The sequence below is a fragment of the Tigriopus californicus genome, chromosome 3 (assembly GCF_007210705.1).
Source record: "Tigriopus californicus strain San Diego chromosome 3, Tcal_SD_v2.1, whole genome shotgun sequence".
Lineage (NCBI taxonomy): Eukaryota > Metazoa > Arthropoda > Copepoda > Harpacticoida > Harpacticidae > Tigriopus > Tigriopus californicus.
Window position 1 is genome coordinate 1,830,121 of NC_081442.1, and position 24,993 is coordinate 1,855,113.

General features: G+C 41.9%; 3 protein-coding genes across 3 annotated transcripts in view; 2 read left to right on the forward strand and 1 right to left on the reverse strand.

Moving 5' to 3' along the window:
• Positions 1–2,901: 2,901 nt before the first annotated feature.
• Positions 2,902–8,996, forward strand: LOC131877706 (UDP-GalNAc:beta-1,3-N-acetylgalactosaminyltransferase 1-like). Its single transcript, XM_059223459.1, has 3 exons — positions 2,902–3,444; positions 3,559–4,449; positions 8,535–8,996. Exons 2-3 carry the CDS (start codon positions 3,562–3,564, stop codon positions 8,778–8,780), a joined length of 1,134 nt encoding a protein of 377 aa, XP_059079442.1. The 5' UTR covers positions 2,902–3,444; positions 3,559–3,561; the 3' UTR covers positions 8,781–8,996.
• Positions 8,997–9,739: 743 nt separating this feature from the next.
• The window catches only part of LOC131878657 (neuron navigator 2-like), a 31,155-nt gene continuing 15,901 nt past the window's right edge, over positions 9,740–24,993 (forward strand). The window contains exons 1-7 of the mRNA XM_059224735.1: positions 9,740–9,966; positions 11,232–11,474; positions 12,498–12,804; positions 13,674–13,932; positions 14,636–14,784; positions 14,876–15,072; positions 15,337–15,420. Coding sequence (XP_059080718.1) covers positions 11,283–11,474; positions 12,498–12,804; positions 13,674–13,932; positions 14,636–14,784; positions 14,876–15,072; positions 15,337–15,420 — 1,188 coding nt within the window. The 5' untranslated portion in view covers positions 9,740–9,966; positions 11,232–11,282. The remainder of the gene's footprint in view (positions 9,967–11,231; positions 11,475–12,497; positions 12,805–13,673; positions 13,933–14,635; positions 14,785–14,875; positions 15,073–15,336; positions 15,421–24,993) is intronic.
• On the reverse strand, positions 15,856–19,847 carry LOC131878664 (uncharacterized). Its single transcript, XM_059224743.1, has 2 exons — positions 19,575–19,847; positions 15,856–16,278 (listed from the first exon to the last, which is right to left on the reverse strand). The coding sequence occupies exons 1-2, from the start codon at positions 19,711–19,713 to the stop codon at positions 15,914–15,916; spliced, it is 504 nt and encodes a 167-aa protein (XP_059080726.1). The 5' UTR covers positions 19,714–19,847; the 3' UTR covers positions 15,856–15,913.

The following is a 24,993-nucleotide window of genomic DNA, read 5'->3' on the forward strand; positions in this document are numbered from 1 at the left end:
ACAATCGATTGCCCAAGTATTAATGCGACACCATGAATAAGTCATCATCTCTTCTGGGAGACGTTTCAAATTCTCTATGGGTGAAACTCCGAACAATTTTGACATGTAAATAATCATTTTCAAGGAGTTTGTATACTGTATGATTGATAACGTGTCAACACTTTCACAATCATCATTTCCAACAAAATAGTACTAGGAAAAGCAGCTTCATAAGTCGTTGGTGACTAATTTTAGAAATATTACTTTTTTAAAACTTACCATTAGCTTTTTCAGCACAATTTAATGGAGCCCTTTGGAACACCCGCCATAACATCATGCATGTCGCCAAGGGGCCCCTCGACCTTAACCAATTGGTTCCTATCATGAATGAAACTTCTTAACCAATTGAGAACCTTACCTTGGATAACGATGATGGTGATGTTTTGTTTAGGGACTCGGGGCATCATTGAAAGGGGAAAAATAGAAAATAAAATGCTTAGTACATTATGGTGTATTGTGGAGCCTGTTAACTACAAGATCATGATCTACCTTGTTAAGGGCCTTGACAAAGTTAAGATAAACTGCATGAACTGACTGATTATGACTCTCAAGTCCTTCAATGACCTGCTCTATGTGCTCAATTAGTTGGGTAGCCGTGCTAAAACGCGCACGGAACCGATGCTGACTAGGAAGTAGGACATCATGGCCTTCAAAAAACTCCACAAGTTTGAACTTCATGATCTTCTCCAACACCTTCGCAATATTCGGTGGTCGGGGCGAAGCTTAACCCATTTCACCCCCGGCACCCCAATCACAACATATTCGTGAAAAAAACAAATCAGGGCCCTTACTTGCCACGTCAGACAGTCCAAACAAATACGCAGGGTAGATTGCTAAATAAGTTACCCTCAGTTAACCGGCTGTTACCCTCTGACGTCACGTGTGGCTCTCTCAGTTCGCGAGATCGAGCGTGTTGCTCTCCCCATTGGAGGGATCCTCTCCTGGAGTGCGTTCCTCTCCCTATTGAGGGGATCAATCGTGTAGGCCTCCTGATGAGAGGGATCAGGCATGGGGCCTGCCCTACAGGAGGGGGGCAAGCCAGTGAAGGCAGTGGCCCAAATAGATGGCAAGAGCCAGAGTGAGTCAGTGAGTCCAATGGTGGGCCAATCAGTAAGACTTATAATGGACGAATCTGTGTGCTCTGTCTTGGGCCGATCCTTGCGCCAGGTGTTGGACCAATGTCTGAGCACAGGTTCCGACCGCATTATACCACAGATACCCAACTGATTGAGCATATAGAACAAGTCATTGAGAGACAAGACCGTCATGAGTAGTGTTCTCAAACTTACGCAAATGAGATGTATTTGCATCCTGGGCCCTTAATTGCATCTTTTTGCATCCTAAAACTTTATCTGCATCATGTGCATCTTTGGTCCGCTTTCATATTTTTATGCATTTTAGGCTTCTTTTGACTGATTTTCTTTGGGTGGAAAATTCGTGAAAATTATGACAAAATTTATATAGTCAAGTCAAATATAGTTATAGTCAAAAGTAGTGTGTGGTAGGGATGGCCAGGGTTCCAGTTGCCTGGTAGAGGTCTTTGATCAAATCTAAATTTGGGTTGCTAAAAGTAATATGGCCTTGAAAGGAATGAAATTCCGCGCAATGACCCTTCGGTCGACGCATTTAAACATTCTGCTCGTTGCTAATGAAGGTGAAAATATCGAGCAGGTTTTCGTCCATCAAGGATTTAGGTGTAGTCCTCCAAAATAAAGGAAAGTTCGATGAGCATATCAAGTTGCAAATTGGCAAAGCTTTTCAAACATGTGGTTGGCTATATCGCACGTTAAAGTCCAGCGAAAGTATCACGATGCTAACTCTGTACAAGTTGATTGTTTAACCACATCTTGAATATGCTTCACCCATTTGGGCTCCATCTAGTATTGGGAGAGATTTAAAAAAATGGGATTGTACAGTACTCAGAGAAGGTACGAAAGGTATATGATACAGTAGGTTTTCAAAAGTATCCATGAGCTTTGTCCCAACCCAGGATTTAGGGTCATTTCTAGTGACCGTACGTAGAGACTTAATGTGCTTATTGAGAGCACCTTCAAGTCCTCAAGAATCCAGGCTAGTTCGAACAAAGAAGTCCACTTCTCTTCTTTCTCGGGCTCCTTCATTGTTTATTTTGCTTCCCTCTAATATTCGTAGGGAATACGTAGGCCCTGTTGATCCGGTTGCATCTTTCAAGTCAGACTTGGACAAACTTCTAGATAGCACTCCAGATCAACATTCAAGGACTAGCTCGGTCTGCCAACTCAAAATCACAATGATGCCAAATTATTTTCACCAACGAATTTATGTTTCTCTCATTTAAAAAAATAATAGTTTCCGCATAAGATAATGGCTACTTAGTGATGTGTCACAAATTCGATTTTCATATTTCAGGCACGCTTCTTGAGGCCTCTCAGTGGCACCCCTTTACGGTGAGAACACTGGCTTTCCAATCTTTGCCCCGCATGTGTTCATCAGGCATTAACTTTTGATAACAAATTGGACCTTTAGACAAGACATTGCGGCTATCTTTCATCTTACCGCTCTGTCGATTGTACAAATAGCTATTAAAAAACGGCTTTCATGGCCTGTCTTCCAAGCTCACAATTTAGGTCATCGACAGAATTTGGAATCATCAATAGAATGAAATCAAAAGTAATCTTGTTGGATTACTTATTTTTCTCATCATCCAAAAATGAACAAATCAATTGCTCCTCTGTTCAAGTCGACACAGTCACACCCTTAAAAAGACCCTTCTTATCCCAAACGGTCCCTGTCTGTGGGTCAAAAACTGGACTGTCCATCATTCCTGCTTATTAGGCCAACCAAAATGCTAAGTCACAATACAAAGTGCACTAAGACATCTTCGTCCATCCATCATACCTCTGAATGGAACGCGCTCTTCCAGTCGGAGAAGATCCGTGTTTGAAGAATTTCTTTCTAACGGGCCTCTGTTGCTCGAACCCGGTGGTCGGACGTGTGTTGCTTCCGGTTCAAACACGTACACACACCCATCAAGCCATCCATGATGAGGCATCTCCATGGTATTCCAGCAACCAGCGCACGTGGTATGCACGTAGTAGTGGTATTAGTTAGTAGTGGGTGCGCAAAACCAATGAACTGTGTGCAGTACCTCGTCCACCTCGTTCTCTTTCTCTCTCCAATGTCGGGAATGGCATACTTGGGAGCCGCGGGTCTACTCACTAGCATATCCAGGATATGAAAAGTGAGTGACGTTGGTTGAGCATCACATTTTTGAGAGCTCCACCGTGGGTAGTTTTCTTTCATCATTCATAAGATCAGTCAGAACCGTCCATTCAAGCAGAGGAGACAGACCCCTCGTGAATTCAGAAGGCAGGGAGACAGAGAGAAAACCATTCCCGTGGACTCGTGGACTTGTTGCACGCAAAGGTAAGATCCGTTTGATCAAGTCAGGCCAGTCGATCGAGTCGCGGAACAACATCCGCATACTGTTTCTGAAATGATTATGTCACGACCACGGTCATGTTTTGCATTCATTCTTAGAAAATGGGTGCACTTAACGTGATATTTCCGATCATGATTGTTGTGGTGGAGACTGCGGCCAGCCCGATACAAATTGTCTCGACTACCTCCACTTCGAAGGATTCGTTGACAGGCCCGGACAAAATGATTGCGCTAACTCTTCCGGATGTTGTGGATTTAAGGGACATCCAGTTCAGACTAGAACCAAAATTTGAGTCTTATACCACATCAAATGCTTCGTCGAATCCGTTCTTTCAAATTCTCGTCCATTCTAAGCCCGGCCATTTCGAGGCCAGATCCCTAATCCGAAAAACTTGGGGCTCAGTGAAAGAGATTGAAGGCCACATTGTCAGGGTGGCCTTTCTCATTGGTTCCCAAAGCTCCGCCGAGGGAAAGTTTTTCTCGGATCAGAAGCTGAACAGTGCAGAATCCATACCCATTAAGGTCTTCCGAGATCTTCGTTCCATTTCAAGTTTGAAGAGGAAATCAAATTTGGCGGGGAGACTGACCGAGGAGGCGTACACATACGGGGATATCCTGCAAGGCAGCTTCTTGGACACGCCTCAAAATGACTCCATCAAGCACATGCTCGGCTTGAAATGGGCTCAAGAGCAAATTGCCTCGGGCATCAAGCCTGACTTTATCCTCAAAACCGAGGACCACGTTTTCATTGAGATCTTTCATCTGGTCAATTTTGTCCAAGCGGTGTATTCGTCGAAAAAGGCGCATGAGCGTTCCCTTATCTGTGATGTGATCCCAAGGGGCACTGGACCTCGAGAAAACAACATGATCAGCCTTGTCCCACTGCCAGGCCATCAAGACCCTGTGGAACTCTATCCTGACTACTGCAGTGGATCCGGTTTCCTCCTGTCGCCCGATTTGGTGTCAGAAATCTTGGAAACCTCAACCAAGGTAGGACAATATTGATATTTGGTCGAGAGACGTTATTTTCTTGATAATTTGCCCTTGGTTAAGCTTGGAAAATGGGAACTCATTTAAGTGTTCCAAGCCCCTCTCTCTTGTTGAATGGTCTTGTTTTTAACCCTTTCTTGGACTGGCAGGATGAAATGAAAGTTAGAAATAAGATTAAAACTGCAGGTTCATAGTCAGAAAGAAACTACGTAGTATTTGAATGCCCGTTCACTGGATTCTCCAGGGTGCTTCAAAAGAAACGGAAAACCGACCAGAGCCTGGCTAAGCCCGCTTTGAACGACTTTTGATGGGCCAACATTCTGGCTTAGGATATCAAAGTACGCACAGTAATATGTATCGTACTATTTCGGAGACTCTGAAAAAAGCACATTTTTGTTTGCGCAATGCTCTTTTTTCAAAGAGTTGTTGTAAATCATTTTCTGCCTCATGAGTTCCAATTTCCAAATACGTTATAAACGAAGCCAACATGCTACTAATAAGAGCCCACTCAACTATAAGCGATTGACTTAATGTATGGACTGTTCTCTTTTGCGTCTTTTTTAACTCATTTGAAAGCAACGCCTGCTTTATATGGTCAATTGTAGTGACCGTAGCGGTTAAATAATTGTTTTTTGAGCACCTTCAAACCCCCGAGGCTCTTGGATATTTAGCGCATTTAAATCCACTTCTATTCCCTGTCGGGATCCTTCTTTGTTTCATTTACTCCTCTTAAATTCGTAGGGAGGAAATAGATGCTTTTTTGATCCAGTATAATGTTTGGAGTTAGATTTGGACAAAATTTTAACAAGCGTTCCCGATCAACCCTATAGCCTTCTTACGCTACACAAAATATGGTTTACGTTCTGCACTTCAGAGGGCGCTTTGTGATTCAGCTTGCACCAAATACAGGGCCGATTGAGCCGATTCCTCTTTATTGAATCATAATGCAATTGTGTTGTTCTTGGCCAATTCTTTTAAAATCTTAGGTTTAATTAATGACTTGGGTCACATAATGTCCGGAAAAGAAGTATCTTTCATAGAATGTCATGAGATGTTTATTTAGCAATCTACTCTGTGTTTGGGCCCTGTATTTCGAAGATTACGACAGTGGGTTCAGAGCACCATAGCGGTCAAATTTTGAACCTTCAATTCCGTGCCAAAACAATGTGTTCATATGCGTCCCAGATCCAAACCAAACACATTTAGATAAAAGTATGTGGCTCTACGAGTTACATATGCCTCTAGCTACCCTTCACGTACCCTTAAACGTACTTTGAACGTTTCAAATACCACTTTTTAAGCCACTTTTTACCTGTTCTGTTGAAAAACACATAATTTGAATCCGGTGTTGCTGCAATTGCCGTTAGTGATGTTTGAAGAGTAACTTGTGCCTTAGAACTCACCCTTAAGGCACAAGATTTCCAAAAATGTGCTTGGTTTGGATCTGGGACCCATGCAAACCCATTTGTTTTGGAATGGAATTAAAGGTTCAAAATTTAATCGTAATGGTGGGCTGACCCATGGAGTACGGTACTGACGTACTCCATGGCTGACCTCACTGTCGTACTCTGCAAATACCTGCGTCTTCCCGGTCTTCCCTCTTTGTTTGGGCTGTCTGACGTTACAAGTAAGGGTCTTATCGATTTCATTAAGTAGATGTCTGATGATGATAGCGCAAATTTAGGGGGTCACTGTGGTACTTTTCAATTCAGTATAGGTACTAAAAGCAAGATGCAAAGTACGATATTAGACAAAAAATATTTCGATGGTTTCAAAAAGTCCTTTGTAAAAATAGAAATTCTAACGTAGGAAAAGTAAGGCCAAAAACAGATTTTTTTTTTCGGCCCAAAAGTATTATTAAGTGCACCAATGAGTAAAATTATGACGGTTTTTTTTAAATAGAAATGCTACATGAACAATTACTTTCATGAATATATTAATTTGAGCTCTAGTTTAACGCCTTGACAAAGAAAGATTAACACTGAAAAAGTACCTGTAATGTCACGTTCAAAATAGTCCATTTTTAACAACCAAAAAAGAACAAAAAGACATTCCTTACTCGTTTCTTATTGCAACTTCAAAACGGTTTTTATTTTCTCCTTTCTCTCCTAGCAACTAAAGGAAAATAGAAGATTTTGGGACAATCTTCCCAGAAATGGATATTGATGGTGCTCTTGGCTTTGATTCTGATCATATTTGCAATGTGTCATAATTCACCTGTTAACATGGTTGAAGTCTCCTCATTTGAATGCGGTTGGACAAAACGGCTGGATTCAAGACAAAGTTGTCCACACAAAAGAGCTGGTGTAGCCGAGCGGTCTATTCGGACATTTAGGCAAGCGCTGGTACCAGCAAACAAACTTGCCTGCCAATGCCAGTGATGCAAAATTGGCGTTTCAAACTGGTTTTAACGATGCTGACCTTTCCTCATATAACAATGCAAAAGAAGGGTTAGCTTCTAAAAAAACGTGTTTGAAGCCCTAACCTTGCATCCCTGACTCTGGTACCATCAAACAATGGAACCTGCCAGAGCTTGCCTAAACGTGCCCATGGGGCAGCGTTATCAAGGCAAAAATCCTCTCCTCAGGTGTCGTGCCTTCAAACCTCGGCCCCGGAGATAATTCCAGGGAGGAGAAGTAGTGTAGTGGATAGCGCAGTTTCCTAGCATGAAAGAGGTCCCCTGGTCGATTCTCCTCCCAGACTATTCTCAAGGAAACTTTTAGACGCTAACCACACCCACAAACGGAGAATCAAATCTGATACGGACACGACAATGCCTCTCGGAATTTTGACTTGAACGATGCAATGGCTCCGACCCTAGCACCCCCAACCACAAACAAAAAAACAACCCGTATTTTATTCCTCGACTTCTCACATTTCCATAATCTATGAGTGCACAGGATTATGGCAGGGAGACTAAAGAAGCTAGCCAGTTTATGTTGCTTTTTTTCCACGATGACTTTTGTGTTATTAGTGCAAACCTTCAGCAACCAGTAGCAATTACTTAAAAGTATATTTGATCTATTTAGATTTCTACTTAAGGACAAAACTCTTTTTGGTTATTTGAGTTGTTGCTTTTACAAATATCTTATTTAGCAAATGCCTTATGTAGGAGTAAGGTCATGAAGAGGCATTGAGATTAGAATCTATGAATAATAACGCCATTACATTTTTTGACAAGGAATGGCGGAGTATAGGAATTACTCAATTTGGCCAAACTAACATGTTAACAGGAACTGTATTCTTATGTACTTTCCTTTTTAAGGAACGACTAAAAAGCTCATGCCGGACATAACAGTCAACAACATTAACAGTAAAGCCTTTGGTCTATCAATACCTACACATTTGAAAAGACAACGTAACATCCAGAGCAAAAATTTTACGTAGACGTCATCTGCGCTAGACGATAATGAAAATCTGATTCTGCAACATAAAAAAATTGACACCCATGTTTTTATTTGATTAATACTTTTTATGCACATAAGAGTGAGATTACAAATTTGAGTTCTTCATATTCAAATCGCGAACCAAACTTGGTCGATGTCAATTTGACTCATTTATTCGGCTTGCATGAATTGGTATTTATCCTGAAACAGGTATAGCATGTTGAAGTTGTTGGTCAGTTCCATCTTTGGAAAAAACCTTTCGCACCTATTTCTCGCCTTGTATACTTGATTGAATTAGTGACCAATTAGTGTTCCAACCTCTCCCAAAGGATGATTGCCTTTAGCATGCTATTACATGGGATAAATGGTTCTGGCTCAAACCAATCCAAAAAAAAGATCTACAACTCTTGAGCCGGAAATCCAGTTTGCTAAGGTAGTCTTGCTTTGATGCATGCATAAACACATCTTCGACAGCAAAATTACACCTGCCTTTTCAAAGGATTTATCATCCGATGCTTTGTCGCAAAACTTATTGAATGATCCTCGGAAGTATCATGGATTCATCCATCGAACACGTAGGCATCCTCTTTTGAGCATCGATTTCTATCTACAAAATCCTCCTATAGACATTTTTTGGGTAGCGAAACACAAGCCGTAAGTGAAACGCGTCTCACTTTTCTTCCAAATTCTGAATTTCAGGTTCCGAAGTTCTGGAATGGCGACATTTATGTGACAGGCCTCATCCGACAAGCCCTCAGGATCTCTCCCAAATACCTCAATCTCCGCTACTCCAACGACGAGCAATCTTACATGAAATGGTTGGAAAGCAAGAGCACGCTACCCTTGCCCTACATTTTTGTCACTCTGAACGCCTCCAATCCAGATGGGATGGTTGATGTGTTCAAGCGGCTTTGGACCAAAACCATCTCCATCCAAAACCAATAGCGACCTGATCTATCATCCATCCTCGTGACCAATCATGGACCGGATTCATATTTGCCTTTTTTTAACTTCATTGTGATTAATTTTCATCTCCATTTCATATATGTACAATATTCATTTGTGATTGTGACGTCTTGATATGAGGGTTATTTCCTATTTGTGTCGAGTGGGAACGTTTTCTTTCTGATCCAATAAATCAATTTCTACATTTGCACGTTACATCCACATTCAATACTATTGCAAGTTCCAGCAGTTCTTTTATTAAGCTAGGAGCAAAGGGGACTTCTAATTCGAATCCAACTAGTACCATATACATTCATATTCTCGAGCCTATCTTTTGTCAACAGAGCTCGGACTAAATACCATCTAGAAAAATGACGGTTGGTTTAACTTACTCTCAAAAAGAAAGTGAACCACATTTGGTTCCTTCTTGTTCAGTCGAACTCTCTTCCTCTCTTTTCTAAGCTCAAACATGTTTTTCACGTACGAGATTTTCCTAGACATGTAACATGGAACCAATGTGACGAGAGTTTAATTTTTCGTATCAAGGCAGAAGCCTTGACGAGTTCCAATTTGGAAATGAAACACCTGATACACTAACACAATTGGTCCGAAGGANCGATTTCCACGGGGATATTTTGATTCATTAAGTCAAACTATGGATCATTTTATCCCTCAACATTCTAAGCTCAAACATGTTTCTCACGTACGAGATTTTCCTAGACATGTAACATGGAACCAATGTGACGAGAGTTTAATTTTTCGTATCAAGCCTTGACGAGTTCCAATTTGGAAATGAAACACCTGATACACTAACACAATTGGTCCGAAGGAACCATGTGCTTGCCCATGTCTGGATCAGTGCAAGATCTCTTGAGAAGAGGGAACAACTTGGAACGAGGAACTCAGCTGTGTGTGCGTGACAGAAACTGAAAGAGAGAGAGAGAGAGAGAGTTTTTGTCGATGGCAAAAGGCCGGTTAGTTGGGCATTGAATGCCAGGGTGTGAGGACCCGTTGTCCTTTGCTGTTGTCTTCCTGTGTCAGTGACCCAGTGTGGTGAATGGGAAGAGGAAAGGCGTTTCTGTGGGTACATTTTTTGTGGGTCTCGAAAGTTTCTGCTTGGTGTGTCAAAGCAAATGATGGGAACACTCTAACCTCCAAATCAATTATGGACTCTCGACGAGAGAAGGTAAGGTCTAATTCACTACCTACCCGTTAGTCTTGATCGTCAAAATGAGTAATTACCCTCTGAAAACACATTGGAGGAGAAGTGACCTCAGTTGGTAAAGGCCAATGCCTGCCTCCATAACTCGGTCGAAATGGGAAGGTCGCCTTTTGAAGACCTGGAGAACTAGCCTTTACATTCCAAAACATTCTTTTCGCTTTTGGCATTGACTTTCCCTGAATGAGCAAGAAGTTTTCGACTTGGGTTGTCAACGGGTTTCAGCGAAAGACCTTTTAGTTCTTATAGGATTATGTTATGGGAGATGGTCTTAAGCTCTGACATTTCAAGCATCGTGTTTCAATCAATCAGATTTTTTTATTCACCATCCTCTAGTCTAACTGTGAAGAGCAAAATGTTTGAAGGAAAATTTCAATAGGAGATCAAAAATGTTGTGGCAAAGAGCATTGTTTATTGTTTCTCTTTATTTCCGACTTTCTTTGTCCTCCAAAGACATAAAAAACCATGACCCTGAACTTTTCTTGACGTGTTAGATTCAATTTAGTCAGAATTGATGTGAGAACTTTGCCAGGTGAAAATAAGAACCCTACAGGAATCAATTTGATTTCAAAACTAACCATTGAATGCTCACAGGTTAAACAAAACTGCTGCATTTACAATGATTGTATAGCTGTAAGTTCCTCTAAAAGCACCAGGGAATTTGTGCCTCTAATTTTTTTCAAACCTCGATAAAAGTACTTTTTATAGAATAGAGAAAAAACGGATTGTTTTGTTTCGACGAAAGATATGTAAGGATGATTAGAGATTTAAATATAAGAGAAGACTCAATCGATCGAATAACAAGAAAACCGACAAAAAGAAATACGGAAAACGAAAAACAAAAAATGAAGATTTGAGCATTATTTGAAATACTATATACCGTTGAGAATTTTCTGACCAATATTTATGAAATGGATTTATTTCTTATTTTTTTTTCATTCAAAGGCATGATAATTTCGGTTTCGGGGTTCCGATTACCCCCTTCATCGGTTTTGGATAAGAATTTTTTTGCTTCATCACTAGAATTAATTTATCCGAGCAAAACTGTTAGCTATTGATATGATCGCCTCGTTAAGTATTGACACCTTTAGCAATGGACTAGTGGATGTTTAGCCAACTTCGTCAGTCCATTCCAAGATGGACTTCATGAATAATTCAAGAACAGACCGTCTTCCCTTCCCCCTTTCTCTCTGATGATGAATGTTCATTAACGGTAATTGCTCCGATTCCAGTTGAGATGACCCCCCTTCATTCCCATTGGATTGGATGTTTTTCTGGAAAACATGGACCAGTCACAGATCCATTATCGCTTGTTCGATGATCCACACAAGATCCGCCATACATCGTCACCCTATCAAAACCAGGTTCTCCTACCTAAAACCGCCCAATCGCGTGACCACCGTGTCCATCATCTCACCACGGCCTCATCTCAAGTCAGAGGAGAAACGGATGAGCAGTCAAGGACCAAATTGAAGGTCAGTCATGGAACACTGAGCAAGAAGATCCCCGGATGGGCCAGATGATTATTTTCACTAGGATCTAAGTAAGACAAGGGATAGGCAATAAGCTCTGCATCAGGGAACATGAAGCTCTTCCCATACCATTAGCATCAAAGAGGAATTGAGTTTCAAATCAGCATGATCAGCCATGTGTAATGACAGTCATGCCTAATGCAGAACATGGGAACTTCTCTTCGTTTTGGCAAAACTGGTGTCAAAAAAATCAACTTGCAATGAATGATAAGGCACCTTTTGATCGTGAAATTAGTCGAATTTTGCTCGTGAGAAAATCTTGCAGTGCTGGTAAGATTGATCCCGTCTGGTGGTTGATAATATCATTCCCAACACACCAAGGATTGCTTCTGACCGTGAGGCCTAACTGGTAGAGACATACTCGTGACCCTTAAGAATCGAGATAGCCCCTTACCCTCTTTCAATGAAACCAAATCCTCCAAAGAGAACAGAGGGAGGTCCTTGACAGAGAAAACTGGATTGTAATTGAGCTACCTGTGTTCGAAGTCTTTCCAATATGGGCATGATAGGAAATGGGATATTCATGCCATTGGTTGACTTAACCATGATATAGCTTAAAGAACCATTTTCGAGAAGGGTTCATTGGAACACCCGACTCCCACAAGATTGTGTGCTTTGCTGTCTCCCTCTTCTGACAGCGAGGCTTGATGAATATAGCTGACGCAGCATTAACAATAAGAAAAGGCCCTTTCTATCTATTCAGCAAACTTGTTTGTTCCCCCTCGTCAGTTACGGCTTAAATTGGCTTTGTTGGTAGGCGGTTGGTCTATTTGGCTTGCATAACGCAAAAAGGAGCTATGAATCCAGGCCCAAGACATTGCAAGGTGCCTTTTCGAATCATTAATATCACTCGTAGAAGCAGCGGTGAAGGTTGTTTTGTTGATGTCGAGATTGCGAGAGATAAATTTGTATGCCTTCGGAACCATGATATTGAGCTCACTGAAATCCAACAGCTTTGATTTTCAGACTCATCGAAAACTATCAGAACAGACCAGGGAACGCCTCTTGGCCTCTTCGACATCCCCTGTGACCTCTACTACAGTAACAAGTTTAAAAAGTGACCGACAAAGAAGATTGTCTGGGCGTGACAATCCGGGTTTCTACTCTGGTTATCAAAGCAAACATGAGTACTCAATCAACAACTCTAGTTTGTCACAACCCCTCGCACCAACCATGTGGAAAACAAGCTCTCCCAAGGGCCATTACAATGTCATCGGATATGGCCGATCCAAAAACATATCTGGGTCCGACCTTAATGGCTCCGAAGCTATTGGTACGTTGTTTGTATGGCTTCTTGTCCACTTCTTCAGCCATCATCCAACATCTTCTGAATTATTTTCTGAAACGCTTGAAAAGCCACGCAGTATACCTATTAGAATACAAAGTTGTACGCAGAATGTGTTAAAAAAGTTTGCATATCAATTGATCAGAAAATTTTTTTCTAAAGCGATTTTTGTATATTGCTCCACCTTTTCAGAGACGACTAGGTGGTGGTGTAATCTCATCTATCATTTTTACCCCACAATGAGGTGAAAGGCTTTTGAAGACAAAATTGTTTTGGACCACACAGCCATGTTTCTGAAGAGTGCTCTAGCTTTGAATTTGGCACAGCCTACATTTATGGGTGGGTCTGACTTGGGATACAAAGTCCTGAGCCCAATTTTTAAGGCCAAGGAGTGAATCTTAGATTGAGAAACGATCCAACTTATGTAGTGTAGTAAGACCTTTTCTCGATCTAAGACTCACTCCTGGGCTCTGGAGTGGAATCTGAGAGGCCCATTAAATATCGCCCTAAAGATGGTTTGGGGAACCTCGAAAATGAAAGGAGCTCAATATTGTACGTTTCTTCCCCAAAACTAATTATGTGTTCGAGTTAGAGGAAAAGGCAATGCTCCAAGTTGAGGAATATTTCTTGGCACATTTAGGAGCCTCAAACAAGGCACCAAATTTTCACGAGACAGTATCAACATCTTTGGAACTTCTCTGGCTTGACTAATGGCATTAAAATGTGGTTTGTGTACACATAGCTTGCCAGATAACGTCATCGTCGATAAAAAGCCAGCCAGCAAATACCATTTAACAACGAGACCCTGGGATAGAAAAGGCTTAAAAGTGAACATGGCTTCTTTTTATTCCCTCTAGAATCGTCCGAGGCCGGCGGCTTTCCCATCAACCACATTCGGAGCGCCACCAGTCTGGAATCCTTGGATTCAATTTCCAACTCAATACAACAAGCCCGAGCTCAAAGTCTGATGAGGAAGAGGGAGAGCTTGAAGAATGGCGACTCAAACATTGAGAAGCAGTCATGGCGGAGCCTTTTGGGAGATGACAGAGGAGCCCAAGTCCACTCGTCAAATTCGATGCAAGACTCTTCCAGTCAAAGAGGATATGAGTACTTGAGGTAATTGCCTTCAAGAACGAGTTGAAACACTCAAGGGTAGAAAATGAAGGCCTTCAATTTGGCGTCAGAAGGGTGCTCAATGTTTGCCACAAATGGGATGGGACACCTCTGATGTAATTGAAATTACGTTTGCCTTTTCAGTAACACTTCAGGATGTTATATCTAAACTCAGAAAAGATTGAAGTATTAAGTTTTTTAACTTAATACTTTTTAAGTATTTAAGTATAAGAGTATAGTTTAGGACATGCACTTCTGATGATTCGATTACTAAACTTCAATTTCAAAAGTAATTGACAGGGATTGGAAGATTGAATCATGCATTGTTCGTCTTCAGTCACCAACTTTTTCCACTATCTTGGAGCTTGGCACATTCAGATTTAAACAAAACGATACAGGCAAGCTTTTGCGCTCCATAAAAAGGCACAAAAGTCGCGAATCCATGACAATCCTTGAGACCTGAAATGTCTTTTATCTTGGAGATGGAACATAACAGGAGCTCTGAGGAGACTTGAAATTGGCAACCAGATATTGACATTCATTCCTTTGAGTTTAGGAGCCCTCAAGAAAGAAAAGTTGTCTGCCTGAGCAGCTCATCTTATTCTCCAGCCTTCTTCCAATGTTCCATCTTCATTTTTATTGCCGTGGCTGATAAGAGCCGAACTTTCTTTCCTTTATCTCAACCTGAGTCGTTTTCTTGTCCTAGCAATCAATTACGCCAAAGTTGCAACGCCGATTACTCTCAACGAACCTTCCCGTTAAGGAAGTCAACTTTCCGCCATCCAGCATTGGATAATGTGGGAGGAAGTACTTCAGATATTGGATCTCATTTCGGCCCTGGCATCTTCCAAGAAGGTAAAACCATTGTAGTTTACACCATAAATAATCTAGATGTATTATGGATGGGAGCAATTTATTCTGACTTCATGCTCCAACATTGTTGCAGGGCCCCAACTTCAAGGCTTGGCTTTGCCCAATGGACCATCGTTCGTTTCCACTGGGAAAGTTTGTAGTAGTAGTACAACAGCTGTTGTCTCACCACCACCACCAACTCTGTCTTCAATGGATTTTGCCAGACTCCAACGAGAATTGCAGGAAGAAAGGGAGAAAGTACTGCAACTCACCAGCCAGCTTTCAACCAATGTGAGATGATAAGTTTGAGCTTCCAAATTGAGCAATCCGAGTTTAGAAATGAGATATGCTCTTGAAGTAAACCAGCTTTTTGCACAGACTGTTTCCCGAAAATCAACAAAAATAAGGTCGAACCAATTTTTTGCTTGGGCTTTTTACCTTTACTCAAGAAACAACAACAGGTTCGGCTCATCTTCCTCTATCGAAAATTTTCGTCTTGATCACTTGTTGTGTCTGTCGTCTCTCAATCTTCATTTTCCTTTCCACGCTTTCCAGACCCACGTGGTGTCAGCCTTCGAACATTCGCTTTCGAACATGACAACTCGCTTGGCCAAATTGACGAATGAGTCGGAACAAAAGGTAATTTCTTTCCCTTGAATCCTGAGGACCATATTTTAGATACTCGGGGAACGCATCTGCTAACAATAGAACGAGGAATCTGGGAACAATTCTCTTTTGTCGGGGCGTGTTTTTCATGGCGCAGTTGCATTCAGAAGGAAACCACTAATGAAAAAGGGGACCCGTGTACGTATTTCTTTTCCAAGGCTAGCATTCCCGTCCCCGGGACTATATTTCAACCAATTGTTTTGCGTGCACATCTGGAAGTTCAGTTTAAAGCAGAGATCGGAAATTAAATCTCTCTTTAAACGGTCTCCGTATGGACTTGGGATTGTTTTGGGAGGGAACATGAATGTAAGAATACTCATTTTTGTCGGCCGCTAAGCAGTGCTCTTAGTAGTATATAACTAATCATTTCAATCTTTTACAAGGGGAATCCCTGAAGAAATCTTGCTGTTTTACCCTTTTGTCACATTTACTCACGCACATTATTTGTCAAAGGGGAGGAAATAAATCAGTGATGTGGGTTTCTGAAACATGGAACAACACCCGAGGACATTGTTGTACGGGTTGAAGAGGAAGTCTCGGAGGACTCCTCTGCCCTGCGATCACCACCCACACAGAGCGACCGAATTGATGTCAAAATTTCATGGTCAGTGTAGCCAATGCCAAGACCTTGAAGTTCAAGAAGTCTTCGGACGTCGCTCAAGAGGGTTTCTTCCGAGTCGCCGTTGGCCCGCATAACAATGTCAGAGAGGTAGCTCGGAGGTTGAGTTTGCTGAAGTGGAGCATTGGATGGATTTTCCGCGGCGCCGGCAGCATCAAGGGCCTTGTCTTGGCCTTGGTCGACGCGACAACGTGCAGCCGTTGATGCACATACTGAAAAATAAAAATAATGTACTTCTAGAGATGTACGCAGACTGTCAACGGAGGCCAAATTTTCGCATCTCCTAAACTGTTTATCGTATTCCAAATTAGCACTTGATGAGACCACAAGATCTTGTTGAATAGATGAAGTTGGCTAAATTTGAGCCAAGACCTATTCGGACATTTAGATTTGGTACCAGCAAACAAACTTGCCTGACAATACCAGTGATGCAAAATTGGCGTTTCAAACTAGTTTAAACGCAGCTGAACATTCCTCATATTCACCGTGAAAGAAAGGTCAGCTTCTCAAAACGTGTTTAAAGCCCCAAACTTGCATCACTGTCACCTGTACCAGCAAACAAACGAACCTGACAGAGCTTGCCTAAACGTCCCATACTTAGGGAAATAAGGAGACATGGTCAAAGTTTAAAAGTAATAAAATAAACACTACATAAAATTCGAATTTTCCGCCTGATCTTAGTCAGCTACATAAGCTTTGGACAACATAACTTTGAAACAATCCACTTTACTGCAGTCTAACGAATCTTATACGTAATGATCGGTAGCTTTCATATCTGTAACGTTGTATATGACTCATCGTAGTTGATCTGCTTTCACCACTTAATAAATCAGTTAGCATTGGAGCTCCTGTTCACTTCATTCGCGCCGTTCACTGCACGTCATAACATAACATGGCGCAGTCGACATGGTGAATGAAATTTTATTTAGTGAATATCGTAAGCTAAAGAATCTGCATCCCTTGCATTCAAAACTTCAGTGTATCTAATCAGTGACAATGAGCACCGTGGAAGAGGTTAAGCGCTTGACTTCTTCTCTCAAAGGCTACAAAGGACATCTGACGCGTGCGGTGAAGTAACTTGTTTTGGGGACCATAGCCTCTATCCACAAACCCCCAGTACCAGCTCTTTTTCGAGCTCCAGTAGAATCGGTGGCCAACCCAAGCTCCAAAGCTAAGTTAATGACGCCCTCAAGCTGTTTAAGCAATTTGACATAGCCATTCAGCCAACTCAAGTGCAATTATCCGCTGCCAATGGGACTTCCATTGCAAGTGAGGGTTGGGCATTATTGACATTATCTGCTGACGACCAAAACTATGTGACAACCAAGGCCATAGTATCATCAGAATTGAGAGATCTGTTCCTCATGGAATGGAAAGACCTCCAAATGTTGAAAATTATCCCAGACAATTTTCCCTCGATTTCATTCTATGACACTGATGAGACCAAGGTCGCTATGGACCCGAATACCAAGAAGGAGACCAATCAACTTCTTCATGATTATCAAGACGTCCTGAAAGATTCACTGACAAACGTACATGTCAGGCCCTCCTATAAAAATTGAGCTTCAGGGAGAGATTGTACCGCGAAAATTTTGACTGCAAGACAAGTGCCCATTAACCTTCAGCAAGATGCGGATCTGTTAATTCTGGATCTTATCCAGTCAGGCGTTATCAAGCCCGTACCTGTGCCCACAGATTGGCTCAGTCCGGCGTTCTTTGTTCCAAAAGATCACGGGAAAGGAGGAGTTTGCCTGGTCACGGACTACACCCACTTGAACAAGTTCGTCAAACGTCCAGTGCACCCCTTCCCATCCAGTTTGGATATCATCAATAGCATTGCCAGGGATTCGAATTATTTTGGCAAGCACGACGCTGTGCAGGGATACTTTCAGATCCCATTGGATGAGGACAGTTGCCTCCTCACCACATTCTTATTGCCTAGTGGAAAGCATTGCTATACCAGAGCACCTATAGGTCTCAACGCCAGTTTGGATGAATGGTGTTTGAGGTCAGACCAAGCTTTACACGTACACGGTGTTCTTAAACTCATGGATGACATTCTCGTCCAAGCTTCCACTCTCGAAATACCCTGCTCTATATGTTCAATCAGTTGGTTAACCGTGCTAAAATGTGCTCGGAACCCATGCTGGCTAGGAGGAAGGACTTCATGGATATCAAGAAATTCAACAAGTTTGGCCTTCATGATCTTCTCAAACACCTTTGCAATATTCTAAGTGAGAGAAATCGGCCTATAGTTATTGGGGAGTGACTTATCTCCCTGATTGAAAATGGGAACGACATGAGCTACCTTCAGAGAAGAGGGGAACTTGTCCTGGTCCAAGATGAATATTTCATAAGATGCTATTATATAAGGCAATACAATTTAAGTCGTCCCCTTTGACTTTTTTTGAGGTAGAAAGTGGTCAAGATGTGTTTGGGAATTTCCCTGGAAACTTGATAGGGTTTTTTGAACACTATAGAAGGTATGGAAAGCACTTGCGTTGACTTTGTAGGGCTGTTTAACTATTTTAGCGCCCTTGTCCCTTGAAACTTGAAACTGGCTCCTTTCATTGTTGTTTTCAATTGTTTCTCAAGCAAAAGTGAAATACTGTTGATCTGCAAAATATAGCAATTGATGTCAATTGTTCAAAATTCAGCTCTTCCATTCATTATTTTGGCAAACAAATATCGCTAAAAAAGGTCTGATTTCAACCAAAACAACAGTTTCTGGCCAAATGCACAAAACCGTGCATAATAAAATAAGAAGGTGCCAAGAAAGGTGAAACCAATAAAAAAAGTGGTCTTTAGTGAAAAGAAAGCTTTTTGCACAATTTGCCCGTACCCAGTCATCAGATGTTGAAAGGAGGTTTTATCACAAACTTCTAGAAATATGGACAATGAAGGAGCTTCTCGCCGATCTGCCTGCTCTTGGTCATGGCAACTCTTTGCCACTTTTCGAATTAAAGTAACAAAATAAGAAAAAAGATCTCTTCATGTGATATAACTTATTCTATTACAATTCTCTGCCAAACTTGATTCGTCGAAAAGATATGTTGTCTAAAGCTTAGCGAGCTGACCAAGAGCAGCAGAAAATTAGCATTTCAGTTATTACTTACAACATAAGTATGGCTGTACCTCCCAAGTTTTCTAAGCCCAAATTTGAGTTCAAATTTGGAATGAAAAGCCTATTTGGAAAAAAGTGAACGGTCTAGTTGACAATTTTTTGCTTTTGTTTGCAGTATGTATCTTTAGAAGCCCTTGGTTTTATGTACAATTTTCATTTTGACTGAAAGGTTAACCTTAACAGAAACACTGACCTTAATTGATTGTGGTGACTAACCTAACTCATATGACGCTTAGTTTCACTATTGGCTTGATATTGGCTCTAGAGACTCAAAAGCCCAAGCAGAGAAGCATGAATGCTTAGTTCAAAAGCTCTGTTCTTTGGCGCTTTGTTTTGGTAGACCAATCACAATGTAAACGTTGGAATTCCTATTTCTGTACTTGCCTTCGGAGAGTGCTCTGAAGCCGTCGGCAATCCTGTTGCCAATGCTGGCGGCTCCGTCGGCAATTCCGTCGGCAATCCTGTTGCCAATGTTGGCGGCTCCATCAAGGAGGTAGGCAATTCCGTTACGAGTCTGCTCCATGATCAAGCAAGAGGCCTTTCTTCACCACAACCCAAAGAATTGACTGCCTTTGAACAAAGTTTGCCCATAGAGGAGACAAATGTCTTTGTCATGACGCTGTTCTGCTTTGGTTTGTAAATTTGCTCAGAGTGTGGCGCTAAAGGGGTGACTAGTTTGTCCTTATCTTAGAGATATCAATTGCATGAAATTTGTTTTGAACCAGACCAAAGTCGACTCAAATATACACATCCATGTCTGAAGAATCGAGAAAAGGGAACTTCTCAAAGAAAACTTGGACATTGACATTTTTAATGCAGGAATATTCCACTTTTAACTAATTTTTAGGGGGTCACCCTGGCCGAGAAAAGTAGGACGCTGTCGGAAAAGCACCATGGTCCTAAAAACAGGCATGGGCACCTCAGAAAGTAAACAAACCGACTAGGGGGTTCTGACTTCAAAGCAGATAGAAGAAGGGAGGAGGTTCAAGAGAAACATTGCCCTCAAGCGGATTTGTTCAAATAAGAACCCCAATTGGATGTGGTTGACCTAATGGTAGGTAGGGGTACCAAATTGACCTTCACCATTGAGGCAACTATACTTAATTTTTTAACACCATGACTTGTGACAAGCAATTTCAAGATTAGAAAGAGAAAGAACACACCTATAAATAAAATGCTTTCATGCTTGAGCTCAATCAAAAATAAATACTTGAAACATTATGTCTTGTAGGTACACCTTTTGAAGACTGTTTGTCCACATTCTAATTGTATCTTTATAATTTATGCAATTACATTCTTTTTCCTTTTCCTCAATATTGAAAACAAACTAGGAAATATATCAAACTTTGAATTTCTTTGCCATACTTTCCTGATGGTTGAAGTAGGCCCTGTTTTGAATTATGCTAAAGTTTTTGAGTTATGGGTATTGTTTTTGATTGACTAACAATGAATTAGTAAGCAAATGGGTTTTAAATTTTCTATTTCTTACAGAAGACTATTTAAATTCTTAACAAAAGTTTTTGGTCTAGTACTGTGATTCCTTTGAGATGGCAACTAACAACTACATACTTCAATGTCCCCATTGAGTCTCACCATTGGCTTGATATTGGCTCTAGAGACTCAAAAGCCCAAGCAGAGAAGCATGAATGCTTAGTTCAAAAGCTCTGTTCTTTGGCGCTTTGCTTTGGTAGACCAATCACAATGTAAACGTTGGAATTCCTATTTCTGTACTTGCCTTCGGAGAGTGCTCTGAAGCCGTCGGCAATCCTGTTGCCAATGTTGGGGGCTCCATCAAGGAGGTAGGCAATTCCGTTACGAGTCTGCTCCATGATCAAACAAGAGGCCTTTCTTCACCACAACCCAAAGAATTGGCTGCCTTTGAACAAAGTTTGCCCATAGAGGAGGCAAATGTCTTTGTCATGACATATCAAACTTTTAATTTCTTTGCCAAACTTTCCTGTTGATTGAAGTAGGCCCTGTTTTGAATCATACTAAAGCTTTTCACTGATTCGTATTGATTTTGATTGACTAGCAATGAATGAAAAAAGGAAATTCGCAAAATGTTTGAAAATTGCAGGTGATAGGATTTTAAGATGTTACTTAGAATGATATACAACATTGTTGCTTTAGACGTACATATGTCAACCCTGAAGCAATTTTTGTCCGTTGTTTTTCCATTTTCACCTCCTACTTACTCAGCCTGCATTTTATGGAGTGCTTGAGTTTCCAGTTCAATGAGCCACGTGCAACTAAATCTGTACAGTTTGTTTCAACAATATTTGAATTCCCGCCTTTGGTACTAGGGCGACAAAAGCTCATCCCTATTTGGTCAGAGGCAGCCTTGGAAGATTCCCGTAGAAGTTGACCATAGGATGAGACAAGATTGGCCACTTTGCTCCATTCTGCCAGAAGGAAAAAGCAAGACTACCTGATGGGAAATGGTCTTGGTACTCTAAGCCATGGAGTACGTCAGTAGTGGAGTGGAAAGCTCGGTCGAAGATTGAACGTCTTCTAACGAGGTTTTGTAGATCTATGCGTTACCTCCTAATCAGATGCATTCCCCACTGAGAGTGTTCAATGTGCTCAATGATTTTTTTTTTTTTTTTGCGGACTTCCTTACCGCTTCCAGGATTGGAATCCCAGCAGTTCAAGACGAGAAGATTATTCATTTTACTTGATTTAGAGAGTTGGACTTCATTGTTTTAACTAGCCTGGATTCTCCAGGGCTTGAAGGTGCTCTCAAATTCCATCTTCATGTTTAGGTACTTGATTAGGAGGTAACGCAAAACTGAAACGTCTTCTAGCGAGGTTTCAGAGAGCTTTCCACTCCACCACTACCGTACTCCAAGTCTAAGCAGAACAATTGGCGTAATTGATACAAATCCACACTCCAAACCAAGCCATGGACACATGCTATAGGAAGAGGCCTGATAATTTGAAGAGGAAACACAACCCCATTGTAATCCCTCTAAAACAATCAATTATTGTAAATTGAAGTCTAGTACAGGGTTAAATGTGGAGACACTAGTCATAGTTACTATCTCTTGTATTATTATACAGCCCATTACTCCTAGATCAAGCTTCCTTGTTTATTGGTGGTTAAAAGACAACAATAAAGTTCAGTTGAAACAAGCTCTCCCAAGACTTGAAAGACTCTATTGTCCTTCAAGCCGGATCCATTGGTGCTTATCCTCTCTCTGTGTATTCTTGACCCACCACTGCACATCATTGATAAGTAAGCCAATTGGTTAACATTCAGTTGAACGGCGAAGGCAAGCTGAGCGCGCTCATTGGATGCAGCAATAGGACAGTTCTTTGGAAGGAAGCCCTGGTAACAGTGGTAGTGTCATTAGCTTGATTCTTCCATATAGAAAGGTGTAAAGCTTTGGGATTTCACACTAGTGCGCCCTCTGGTTCTACCATGAAGTCACCAAATACGTTTTCGTATGTTTTGCATTTTTTTGTCATTTGCCATACAATGTCAAGCTTTGGTAGATGAATCTTGGACTTAAATGGTTGAAAATAATTGTCAAATGATAAGCTAGGGGGGCAAACAATTTTGTCAATGAAGATGTGGAAGCACTGAATGAGCTACAACCATGGCAGTTCTTGTGGCGATTGTGGCGTAGCCTGGCTAGCTCACATAGCTGAAATCCGATCCGGTACTTTACACGTCTCTATAGTCGTCTTGTCTTCTCTTGTCTCATCATGGTGGTCAAAAAGCCTAATCAAACAATTTTGTCAATGAAGATGTGGAAGCACTGAATGAGCTAAAACCATGGCAGTTCTTGTGGCGCTTGTGGCGTAGCCTGGCTAGCTCACACAGCTGAAATCCGATCCGGTACTTTACACGTCTCTATAGTCATCTTGTCTTCTCTTGTCTCACCTGTCTCATCATGGTGGTCAAAAAGCCTAATCAAACAATTTTGTCAATGAAGATGTGGAAGCACTGAATGAGCTAAAACCATGGCAGTTCTTGTGGCGCTTGTGGCGTAGCCTGGCTAGCTCACACAGCTGAAATCCGATCCGGTACTTTACACGTCTCTATAGTCTCACCCGTCTCATCATGGTGGTCAAAAAGCCTAATCCAAAAGAACTGCCTACCTTTTCACCTTTCCTTTTGTTATATCCTCATGACTACGCATCTTTCTCTTCTGGATGTTGTTGGGTTTGCTCCCAAAAATAAAGACCAATGAAGTTATCGATCTCACCACGTGTATTCGTTGTTCCCAAAATTCCAATTATAATTCAACATGGCACAGTCGGTGTTAGCCGTTTTATAACGGAAGAACCTCCTTTCCCTCTTTGTCACCGTTGGTTCGGTCGTGTTTCTTGGTGCCCTCCTTACAATAACCGAGGCTGTCGGGCAGATGACCCCTTGCATTTGTTTGGATCCAGATCTAAGACATGACCATGGCGACCATTAGAGCATCCATCCGGACTCACAAAGGTCATTTCACGCGTGAAAAGAGGTTTTTGGAAACTGTGGCTGCGGGCAACGATGTAGATTGACAACTTCTCCACGGTCTTATAAATAGTCTGCAGCAATGGGTTGCCACCATAGCTGAGCTTTATGAAAAACTTATTCTTGAAGAACCAAAGCTTGCAGACGATCAAGAATCCAAACTTGAAGAGCTGATGGGACAACTCGGTGAGGCTGGACGTGCAGTTTGCCCTGCAGGACGACCTTCTTCAGTCCTTGGTCAGGCTCCGATCACGCCTGATCGTCCAACTCAATTCAGAGTGGCTAGTGATTTAAGGCCTTCTCTTTTAACACTAGAAGCGACCCCTCCAGAAATGCTGGTCTGGATCAAGACGTTTCAGGCATATCATTCAGCATCAAACATGAGTATCCTCGGGATAAGGGAACAACAGGCCTATTTCCTGGCCAGACTGGAAGGTGAATTGCTCACTACAATGACAGGTCGAATTGTGGATCACACCATCCCCGAGTGTTTTACCCTCTTGGTGCATTTAAGAATCAGAGATGGAGTCAATCGAGGTGATTTGACGTCAACCACTGCCGGAATGACATCCAATGAAGGACTCCTGTCGCCCCGATCGCGATGGTTTGGAGGCATAGGACGACGGGTATGATTCCGACCTCGACTTTCATCTTGGGAGCTATTGCGAGAGCCATTACTGGCAAAAGAAGAGTCCCGTTCACAGATTCCATCATGTGAATTGAATCGGCCTCTAGCACGTGATCCAAATCGTTCCCTAGAACTCGTGCGGCGACGACAAAGGCGAGATAGATGTCCAGACTTCCCACATCCGTGACAAATTACTGCTCGAACGGGGCAACGTCCACGATCATGTCCTGTACGCCTGCATCTGTCACACTCTTTCCGATCAGAGACGGATGCCACAACCGATATTGTCGATACGGCTTGTTCCCGGATTCCACGGGCCGACTCAAAAGCCGTGGCCGTAGCAACGTAACGGTTTTTGGAAATTTATCCCCTATTTGGCCGTCGCCTTGCATGGAAGCAATGCCGCAAGAAACAATCTCAAAGATTAACGGATTATTATCATCAGTTGAGACTCATTGGGGATGAGGCCGAACTGAATGAGATGACGGTTGATGAACATCACATGTTTGAATTGATTTTTGCATGCCGCCACGACAACGATCTCTTTCTGAAACTCCTTGAACTTCAAGATCCAACGTTGGAGAGGGTTCTTGCTACGGCCACGGCTTTTGAGTCGGCCCGTGGAATCCGGGAACAAGCCGTACCGACAATATCGGTTGTGGCATCCGTCTCTGATCGGAAAGAATGTGACAGATGCGGGCGTACAGGAC

Coding starts and splice junctions, on each gene's coding strand:
- LOC131877706 (XM_059223459.1), top strand. CDS start 3,562: ATGGGTGCACTTAACGTGATATTTCCGATCATGATTGTTGTGGTGGAG. Junction 4,450..8,534: donor TCTTGGAAACCTCAACCAAG/GTAGGACAATAT, acceptor TCTGAATTTCAG/GTTCCGAAGTTCTGGAATGG.
- LOC131878664 (XM_059224743.1), bottom strand. CDS start 19,713: ATGGAGCAGACTCGTAACGGAATTGCCTACCTCCTTGATGGAGCCGCC. Junction 16,279..19,574: donor CTTCAGAGCACTCTCCGAAG/GCAAGTACAGAA, acceptor TTTATTTTTCAG/TATGTGCATCAACGGCTGCA.